Source organism: Polypterus senegalus, chromosome 6 (genome assembly GCF_016835505.1).
Source record: "Polypterus senegalus isolate Bchr_013 chromosome 6, ASM1683550v1, whole genome shotgun sequence".
Taxonomy (NCBI): Eukaryota; Metazoa; Chordata; class Cladistia; order Polypteriformes; family Polypteridae; genus Polypterus; species Polypterus senegalus.
Genome location: NC_053159.1, coordinates 125,754,623 through 125,765,568, shown reverse-complemented (window position 1 = coordinate 125,765,568; position 10,946 = coordinate 125,754,623). Strand labels below are relative to the sequence as shown.

General features: G+C 45.6%; 1 protein-coding gene across 1 annotated transcript in view; it reads right to left on the bottom strand.

Moving 5' to 3' along the window:
* Positions 1 to 9,901, bottom strand: part of slc46a1 (solute carrier family 46 member 1) — a 26,851-nt gene extending 16,950 nt beyond the window's left edge. Inside the window, exon 1 of the mRNA XM_039757075.1 lies at positions 9,342 to 9,901. Coding sequence (XP_039613009.1) covers positions 9,342 to 9,698 — 357 coding nt within the window. The 5' untranslated portion in view covers positions 9,699 to 9,901. The remainder of the gene's footprint in view (positions 1 to 9,341) is intronic.
* Positions 9,902 to 10,946: the final 1,045 nt, after the last annotated feature.

Genomic DNA, 10,946 nt, shown 5'->3' with positions numbered 1-10,946 from the left:
ACACAGGAAAATCGCCAGGAGACCACTTTTTCAAGTCTGTGGGAAAAGAAGACAAAACAGGGCAACAGCACTACGGAAGTTCCATGTTCGCTGGTGGTCGACACTGGATGAGCGATAGGGCCATCACACGGATCGGAGGACTCGATCTAAGAAACCCACACAACGAGGTATGTGCTGCAATGTAGATAATCTATTTAAAATTACCTACCAGACGCTACGCATAAAGGCCTCGAAAGATCATCCGGAAGTTCTGCGGGATGCAGGAGAATCTCCTCAAGATAGTGTGTGGCGCTTTGTAATGGGCAGCAGACGGATAACGGTGACTTCCGGACATGGTGCCGGGCGAGATCGGGAAGTACCATATGATTCAGGAAAGGTGATCGTTTATGACTTCAAGAAAAGACGGACTGATTTTTTTCCGAAGGAAAGGGGTGGTGAGCCAAGCACCGTCAACTCAGTGTGGTGTGTGCAGGGTTTTGGGAATGGCTGGTCGAATTGTCGACAAATTATCAAAGGCAGGTCGTAGTTCACTGTAAAAGAGCGGCGTCCGGTCCTCGCCTGTAGAGAACCCAATTCCAGAAACCCGTATGAACCCACAAACGCTGGGAACACGCGTCGACAGCGGCGAAGTTCGAGTTATTCTCGTCGGACGGGTATGGCAAACCAGGAAGCAAGTCAAACCCCGGCCGACTAATTAATTATTTTTGACGCGGAATCAAAATTAACGAGTCTGCATGAGTATTTGCAGACTTTGAGGGCGGTATTAAGAAGATCGTTGAGATCTGGGGAGCGGGCGTCGAAGCGCCTTTTTAGAAGAGTACGTGAGTACCTTTTCGCGCGTATTGGACCGAGCCTGCAGGGGATTTGGCGGTACAGGTAATGTCGGTACTGTGAGCACGTATTAGACGAGTGATCCGGCCCGCTAATCATAGCGGTGCCAAATGAGGCCGGCAAGAGGCGCCGCCGCAACGCACGGAGCGGGCCGGGGGAAGGAACACGTGAGCCAGAAAGCAGCTGGTTGGTGTGCTGTCTCTTGAGCGATTCGATCTCAAAGACCCCTCACCCATGTTGTTTATAATCAAAGGGCGGTAGATAAAAGGGCTTCCCCTTTCACCACAGAGAGACCTAAACCAGGATGTTCTCCAGAGTAAACTGGGAGATCCTAGAATAAAAGAGGGGAACTCTGACAAGGTGGTGGCAAGGCTGAGAGCAGCGAAGGCCAGAAAACTCTCCATGGGAAAGGGGTGGTGGAGTTGACCCAGTTCCCGAGATGTTTCAGGCCCTGGAAAGAGTCAACCAGAGACTGGGCGTCGGGTGTTACAATTGCCAGCGACCGGGTCACGAGTGCGCCAATGTCCCCTGGGGAGAGGTACACTGGCCCTGGCATTTGTTGGTTCAGACAGGTAACGCAGTCAGAGCCTCGATGACGCTGGCCCTCTTGAGGAAGACTTCTCCGGGGTACGCCCTAATCTCTTGTAGAGAATCTGTCGCTGGGGAGTACTGCAAGATATGGCTCGCCATGTACCTCGGCCAACAGCCCCTGTCAGCCAGGTGGAGCCCTCCTTGCATGGAGGTCCAGTAAAATGTAGGCATTATGGACTACGTAGTTTCTTTTGTGCACCGCCTGCTGGATGCCATGGGGGCCAATGTGAGATAGAGCCGTAGGAGGACCGGGAGAATTCTTCATACCAAGGACCCGAAGTTCGCCATAGGAAGGAAGAGCGACGGGCTTCCGGGTGAGAAACATTATATTTTATTTCCTGACCTGGAAGGAATAAGGGACTTGTGGACTGTTAAAGGAACACCCGGGTCAGGGAATATAAAAGGATCAGGCCCCAGATGGCTGAGCTGAGTTAGCAGGCAGGTGGCTAAGCGCCTGGGAGTGGAGGATTTGTTATTGGCTGTTAATTTGGAGTATTTGGGAGTAGAGGTGCTTTGCATCATTATAAACAAATATAATTATTGGACTTTTACCTAGTGTCTGGCGTGGTGTCTGAGGGTGCAAGGGTCGAGAAGCATCTTATTCTGTTACAATATATATATATATATATATATATATATATATATATATATATATATATATATATATATATATATATATATATGTGTGTGTGTGTGTGTGTATATATATATATATATATATATATATATATATATATATATATATATATATATATATATATATATATATATATAGTCAGGGATGCCAGGGGCAGCCCGGCGGGGCGCCGCCGAGGGACGGATGAGGTCTCACCCTGGATCACGTGGGGCATCTTCCTGGTTGCTTTGGGGGCCACAGGTTGAGGGCATGGAAGCCCCACCCTGTAGGGGGCCCGTGGTCACCGCCAGGAGGCCTAATGCCTTGGGACTCAGTTACCTCAGCACTTCCGCCACACCAGGAAGTGCTGGGGAAAAAGAATTAGGGCGCCGGAGAGCTGCCGGAGAACAGCCCGGTGACTTCCGCCACGCTGGGGCGTAGCCAATGAAGGAGTGTCGAGGAATCACCTGGACCTCATCCGGGAGAATATAAAAGGGGCCGTCTCCCTTCATTCAGGGCTGGAGTCGGGTGGAAGAAGGACAAGGCACGAGAGGAGTGTGGAGGCGGCCCGAAGAAAAGGCATTGTGTGGCCAGGACACTGTATTGGGGTTTGTGAGTGTGTACTGGACTTTATATTTGTAAATATTGAATATATACTCAGCAAAAAAAGCAACGTCCTCTGACTTTCAACTGTTTTTACTTTCAGTAAACTTAATGTGTAAATATTTGTATGAACACTAAAAGAGTCAACACCATAAGACATAAACTAAAAATGTTTCACAATAGCCAAGTTTCCATCCAGTTTTTTGCGACGTTTTGTTATCGACAAACAGAATATACGTAAAAAATGTGCGAAATTTGCTGTCTCCAGCCTGTTTTCATGCAACTGGCTTTGTATCGATAAAATGGTGTGCGCGTGATGGCGTCATCCCCCAAAGCGAACTGTCGCATAAGTTTTGTTGTATCGCGAAAAAAAATCTGCCCTTGAGCCGTTTCCATACATAATTTTGTGTATGTCACAAATTATCTACCTTTTGTTTTCCCACGTTACACCCTCCACTAAACAAAGAAATGGAGAGATTATTCAGACAGTTTTTTGAAATTTGCCAGCTTACTGTTATTTCAGTTTCACAAATAATTGGAATTGTACATAATATCCGAAGACAGCAGAATGAAGCAGTTGCTTGTCTGATAGCCCTAGAGCTCGAAGAAAGTACCCCAGTGCGACGAAACCCACGGGTATGGGAGAGCGACGGAATAAGACCTTCTGGGAGGAGGTGGTGGGAGACACTTCACAGAAAATCTCTGGCTGCAACATTTTAGAATGACACGGCCGGCGTTTGAGATGTTGTGTGGATTCATCAGTCCTGATGTTGCCCATCACAGGTTGCCACCGACCACGGTTCCAACCCAAAAGCGGATTGCCATCGCCCTTTACAAGCTGGCAACCTGCTCCAAGTATAGAGTAGTTGGAGAAACTTTGGGTTAGTAAAACTACCGTCCATCGATGTGTATATGCTGTGTGCACCGCTATTAAAGAAAAATTAATGCGGCGTTATATCAGACTTCCGACTGTAGCGGAGGCCAATGAAATTGCATACCGCAATTCCTTGGTGCATCTTGTGCCACAGATTTACGGTGCGCTGGATGGCACGCATGTGCCTATTCTTCCCGACGGAAGGCTACGCGATTACATTAATCGCAGGGTGGCCATCTATTGTTCTTCAGGCCCTTGTTGATGACAGGTGCATGATACGAGACATTTGCGTTGGCACTCCTGGAAGTGCCCATGATGCAGCTGTGTTTGCAGCATCGGATCTGTACAGGTGAGCCTACCTTTCAACATCCCTTCTCAGTGCGATAACAACTGAATTAGTACTGTAACCTGCTTCCCTTAAGGTTTTTTAATTAAAACTGAAATTTGAATTAATACAAAATAACGTTTAATCAAAAAAACTAAAGTTAATATTAATGAGAGAATTTCTCATATATGCTAAAACATCTGCCATTTAATAATAAGAAAAAATTGTTTAAATAATGAAACACACGGTTTATTAAATATTTTGACTGGCACAGTAAATTACCTTTGCAGTTTTGTATTATTTAGACATCCTGAGAGACACCCCCAGGCTACAGTTGATGTGGAGGGAGTTCAGGTACCCCTTTTAGTAGCAGGAGACCCAGCCTATCCGCTACTGCATTGGATCATCACGAGAAATAACGAGTCTCTTCATCAGACCATGCGAACTGCTCCGCTATTCTCGTTTTGATTGCACGTGATGAAAATGTATCATGTGACACATTTATTTGCGTTAAAGCCCTTTTTTCCGACAAAAGTGTTTCCAATGTAGTTTTTGCGACATCTGAAGTATCGATATGGAATTTATGCGCTAAAGTTAAACGGAAAAATATTCTGTCGACATGTACAACATTTTATCGATAATTAGCATTTCCATCAGCTAAAATTTGAAGCGCTAAATATTTTTTCGCAAAAACTCCTTGGATGGAAACCTGGTTATTGTGTCCCTGAATGAAGGGAGGCTCAAAATCAAAAGTACCAGTCAGTATCTGGTGTGGCCACCAGCTGCTTGAAGTACTGCAGTGCATCTCCTCCTCATGGACTGGACCAGATTTGTCAGTTCTTGCTGTGAGATGTTACCCCACTCTTCCACCAAGACACCTGCAAGTTCCTTGACATTTCTGGGGAATGGCCCTAGCCCTCACCCTGCGATCCAACAGGTCCTAGACGTGCTCAATGGGATTGAGATCCGGGCTCTTCCACTGCGAGGATGATCAGCTGTTCTTCCTGCCTCCCTGTAGCGCTGTCTTAGGCGTCTCACAGTGCGGACATGGCAATTTATTGCCTTAGCCACATCAGCAGTCCTCATGCCTCCCTGCAGCATGCCTAATGCACGTTCACGCAGATGAGCAGGGACCCTGGGCATCTTTCTTTGGGTGTTTTTCACAGTCGGTAGACAAGTCTCTTTAGTGTCCTGCGTTTTTAGAACTGTGACCTTAAATGCCTACTTTCTGTAAGCTGTTAAGGTCTTAACGACCATTCCACAGGTGCATGTTAATTAATTGATTATGGTTAATTGAACATGCATGGAAAACATTGTTTAAACCCTTTACAATGAAGATCTGTAAAGTTATTTGGATTTTTAAAACATTATTGTTGAAATACACAGTCCTGAAAAAGGGACGTTTCTTTTTTTGCTGAGTATATAATAAACGTGTGGTGGTGACAAACAACATGTCCGCCTGTCTGTGTCCGGGTCGGCTCCACTATATATTATATATGTGATGGGCTGTGCCCCCTACTCACTTCACTCGCAAACCCCCCACCCGGGGGCATGCTGCACGCTAGCCACTTTGCGTCTCTGCAACGCATACCAAGGACGGATCAGCTGCTGACTTGCTGCCACTGAGCTGTGTGATCTGCATGTCTCACTGCACGTCGATCATTTAAAAGCCTGTACAGCAGCTGTCCTTTTGTCTCACTTCCTTGTCTCGTGGGACGTTAAAGTGTCTCTGAGAAATTCAAGAACCAACTCTGGACAGGACATTGAGCGTATCGCAGGCCTCACACACACAGATTACAGAGGATGTGCTCAGCTCAGAATTCAAACACACGACTTTGGAGCTGTGAGGCAGCAGGTGGATGGCTTTTTCTTTTTTTTTTTTGTAAAGCTGGAAACAATACTCACTTATGTACTCCTCTAAAACATCTTGTCATTTACACCTGTGTCTTTGATGTTGCCCTTATAGTCCACCCATGTTAACAAACTCTTCTGCAAAGGTGACAAATTAAACAGAAGAAGGTATTCCACTCAATCAATGAAATTCCTGTTGTGAAAAAACTGCAAGTCTTCAATTTTTTATTTTTGACTTTGGAATGCCATCACAAACGGGAGTGTTAATTAAACACAGACTTCATTATATGACAGCTGGACCTTCAGTTAGAAAACTGGTGGGGAGTAAAAGCTGGCAACCACTGGTTCTTACTGGGTCAGCTGCAGTATGCTGTTAGTGCTGGGTAAATCCCTTGCTGATTGGGTCTTAAAAACGTATTTACGGTAACAAGACTAACTTTCACGTTTAGTGTCGTTGCAGTATACCCAAGAGCTGTGGACTAACAGCAGACCAAGAGTGAGACCAAGTTCACTTCCAGTGTGCTTCTGGGGATCAGACAGGAGGAACAAAGTTTCATGCTAACTTGCACCACCGTGTGGGCAGATTTAACAAACCTAGTGTAGTGGGTAATGTTACAAAATAAATTCTGCACGCTGCAGGCATGCTGCTACCAACATGAAAAAGCCCAAATATGCCATAAAAATATAACGTATGATTTCCATCATTTTTTTTTTTAACTAATGCATGGCATAAAACTGAATCAAATTATTTTAACTCAATGCCACAGAGAAAGACGAGTGATACTTGGAAATATTTATATTACACAAGATAGGAAACTGAAAAATGCTGATCAACATAAATTTAACCATTAATCTTCAGTCAAAACATGGCAAGTCAGTGTCCCTAAGTCACAAAGCGCTCAGCCACCGGTTCAGAAAGGGCACATTAAAAGATGCTGCCAGTCATGGGGGTACAAGTCTTTGTGGCTGTACAGCGGATCTGATACGAGATCTCTCACATCATGGATTATACGGAGCTTGTACTCCACTGTGAACTTTGTGCTGTGAGGTGATATTCTTCATCCTCTGATGAGGTATTTTATATTCTATGCTGACTGTTGGTTTGATTCATTTAGGAAGAGCTGGGCAGGTACCAAATGACAAGTATTAACTCTTCTGTATTATCCCTGTATTGGGAAATGAGTTACAGAGAGACAATTGCACTTCAGATGCAAGTCTACTAAAGTGTACCTCTTGTCGTCATTACTTGCTGCATAGGGATTTCATGACCTTTATATATGCCTGAAGGGAATAACGTTTACAATAATGACAGCAAACCTAATTTCAATCTAATGGGGCTTAACAATTACAGTTATGTTTTAATAGATTTACAGGAGGAGATACAATTTTCCTGTGCTGTGTCCCTTTAAATCGAGAGGACTACATAGTGGCACGTCATTAAGTGACAAGAGGGAGTGACGTTAACTGCCAGTGCGCCGCTGTAAACGCTCACTTACGGTAGATGACTAGTTGAATCAACCAAAGAGAATCACGAAACAAAAACGAGGCCAGCTGCAGATTAGTCAAACACCTGGGCAGGCTACCTTAACGTATGGGCACTGGCCAAGGCCCCCACAAGCATAGTGGCCCCCAATATTTCTGGTGATGCTGGTAAGATGGCCCTGTACCTGGGCCAGAGCTTGTTCTGCTGTTCACTGTAATGGCACTTAAACCAGAGGATCATCTCCGCTTAGCACCGTACTGCGCAGGCTGGCCTTCATCCACTGCTCTCATGGTCCTCTCTCAGGCACACTGCAACTGATCCACTCTGTTTTCATTCAAACCAACTCCTTTTACAATTAAACAAGCTGTTCTTTCATAGTGCTCTCAATTTCTTTTTTTGTGGTATTTAAGATTCTGCTTTCCTGTTCATTTAAAAATATTTCCGTCATTTTTTTGATGACAGTCACACTGTTGCACCTTTGCCAATTTAGAAGATGCTGTTTCCCAGCAGTCATTGTGTTTATAGTACACCTCTGCCTACCTTTTCACTGACATTGTTTGCATGATATGAAAAACAAAAACTTTTATAGTAGTAAAGTACAAAAGATGCTCTGTGCATTTAAATAATGTGTGTGGCTTTCAGTGCTCCATTAAGTCCCTGACTGGTATCTGATATTATAAGGAGGACTGAAATGCCCAGACCCTTGAAGACAGATTAAGCAGGCCCTGTCCAGGTTTGAGCCCTGCATTGTCCTCGAACTCTGGGAGAGGCTCCAGCCAACTGCAATCCACAGTGGATAAGAAAATGGATGGGTGCCTTTGTAGTAGGGTGACGACCCAGTGCTGCAGCCTCACCGCTTCAGGAGACAGCATTCAACTCCCAGCCCAGATACTGGCCCGTGTGGGGTGTACATGTTCACTACACTTTCTTACAACCTAAACACACAAATGTTAGGCTAACCTGAGACTTCGACACGACTTTGTACAAGTTTCAAGGGTGTGTGAGAGAACTACAAGAAACTGACTAAGTATGGCTGGGTATTGAGAAATGATCAATTTTCAAACAAAAGTGAAACACACACTACAGTGTCTTTATAACAGCAGAACAAGAGGACAAATCCATCCATCCATTATCCTAACCCGCTTATCCAGAGTTGTGGTGCAGGGCAGCAATCACCTGGCACAAGGCTGGTACAATCCCTGAAATACTGCATACTGCACTGTAAACACACACAATGGGCAATTTGGCAATGACAATTCACCTAACATTCATGTCATTAAACTATTGGAGGACACCCACACTGACACGGTGAGAACATTCAAAGACTACAAAGGGACAGAAACCTCGGGTCTCCTTACTGTGAGGCCCTGTGCCACCCTAAGAATATAAATACGCCAGCTAAATAAAGAAGAGCTTTAATGAAAAGATGAATGAATGCAGATTATGAAGGTAGTTGGAAGATTAGATTGATACCTCTGGGTCTCCTTTGCGATGCATTGCTACCGAAATTAAATGAACCTGGCGTGCAAGCTGATGCTGAAATCAACAGCCCACCACCATGTTAGCTTTTCATGATATAGTAGGAAGAGTTAGAAAACATCTCATACATCAGCAAATTCCACTCGTGCGCAATCAAAATGAATGAAAATACATCAGGGTCTCCTTTAAAAAATCTCCACAATAAACAAAACTAGGCGAAATGATAGAATTTGTTTTGTGCGTTTTTCCTTAAGACTCGTAAAAGAAAGACAATGAGTGGTTTTTGTTTATTTTTTGTGTCACTCTTGCGGTTTCGCCTCATAGATTTTACCTTTGTGGGTTTGTGTTTATACTTTTGAAACGGAACTGCTTTCGAAGTGATGGCCATCACAATCTTAAAGCCGGTTAGTTACGAAGTGTAGCGCTAAAAGCTCAGTCATGGTGTCGCCTGGCGTCCCGTCCGGGGTGGTTCCTGCCTCGTACTGCTGGGATACATTGCCCCGGTCTCAGTGCCCCACGACACCGAACGGAATCACGCGGCTCCGTGGACCCCGGCACGTTGGTAAGCTATTTTTAGGCTCTGCGTGCTGTACGCTGCTTTCATGGAAGTGCCGGTATATTCTCCGACTTACACGGCCTTAGCCCCTTATATTCTGGCTCTCGATTTTCCGCCGTCGCTGCCTCCTACCTTCAGAAGTGAGTCTTCTGGCCCACTGTGATTGCCGCATCCTCGCTCTCGCGTGCCATTGAAGCCCAAATCGAAGCTTATGCGGTCCCACAAGTACTGAGTGCACAGCGGCGTCTGCAACGCCAGTGCAAACATAGAGAAGAAAAGCACCGGCTCTACGGAGACTGCAGGCCGAAAGCGACAGCTTTGAGAAACCGACACGCGCGGTTCCTCATCTCCCGGGCTGCCCGTCACCCGCTCCTCTTCGCCGGACTCCCCGGTCGGACCGCGCTCCTCCATGGCTCTGCCGGCGACTGGAAGTGTTTTTAGGTGAAGGGGAGGAGCGGCAGTGTAGGATGGTGACGGCGGCTCCTGCATGGCTCCAAATCGACCGAGGAATCGTTCAGACCGCCGCGCATAAGGCAGTGGCCATCGACAAATACGTGCCAAAGTCCTCGGTTTTCGTGGACGGGCACATGCCGCTTAAATATGGCTAGCGACTGCGCCCAGTTGCAGACCCCTTGAGCCACAGTCAGGCAGGTAATCGATCTTCGACCTCACTCGTTTTATCAGGGCATGGGAGCAGCTCACCATCATGCAACCAATCCCAATCAAAACAAATAAATCGTCAGGCTTTCCAGACGCTTTGCAGGCTACAGGCACAACCATAATGATGCAGAGCCTCGGTGACCGCTGGTCTTCATGACACAGGCAGTGGGACCTCCACGACTTGAAACCTAAACTGGTCTGTTTTTTTGTTAACTGGTGTACTGGTTTGATAAGTAAACCATCATTTGGGCTCATCAGGAATGGTGACGAGTTAGCATACAGAAGGGAGGTTGAGCAGCTGGCCCTTTGGTGTAGTCTCAATAATCTGGAGCTAAACACTCTCAAAAGTGTGGAGATGCAGTGGATTTTAGAAGTGGTGCCACAATATTATCCCCTCCCTCCATACTTAATACTGCTGTGAAAGTTGTGGAAACCTTCACGTCTCTGGGATCTATAATCTCCTTGGACTGGAAACGGGAGACCAATGTAGAGTCCATCACAATTTGGCACAACAGCGAATGTACTTCCTACGACAACTGAGGAAGTTCAACCTTCCACAGGAGTTGCTGATTCAGTTTTACACAGCAGTCATTGAATCTGTTCTTGGCTCGTCCATGACAGTATGGTTCGTATCAGTGACTAAACATGACAAAGACAGGCTGCAGTGAATAGACTGGTCTGCTGAAACTATCATTGGTGCCAGTCTGCCCACCTTACAGGATGTGTATTATTTCCAGAGTCATGAAACAGGCTAGGAAAATCATTACTGGCCCCTCACACCCAGGCCACAACCTTTTTGAACTTCTTCCATCGGCCAGGCGTGTTAGATTGATATATGCCAAAACAAATCAGTATAAGAACAGTTTTTTTCCCCACAGGCCACCAAGCTCACAAATGGTTAGTTTCATCCCTCCAGGCCTCCCAGGGTCTTGCAATACTGTTCACATATGGTTAATACCTTCCTTTTTTTCACTGTTTATTTCAGCATTTCTTGCACTCTGCATTCTGCACTTTGTATGCATATATATTTTTACATTCTCCGTCTGTTGTGTGTACGTATGTCGATTATGTAATTTA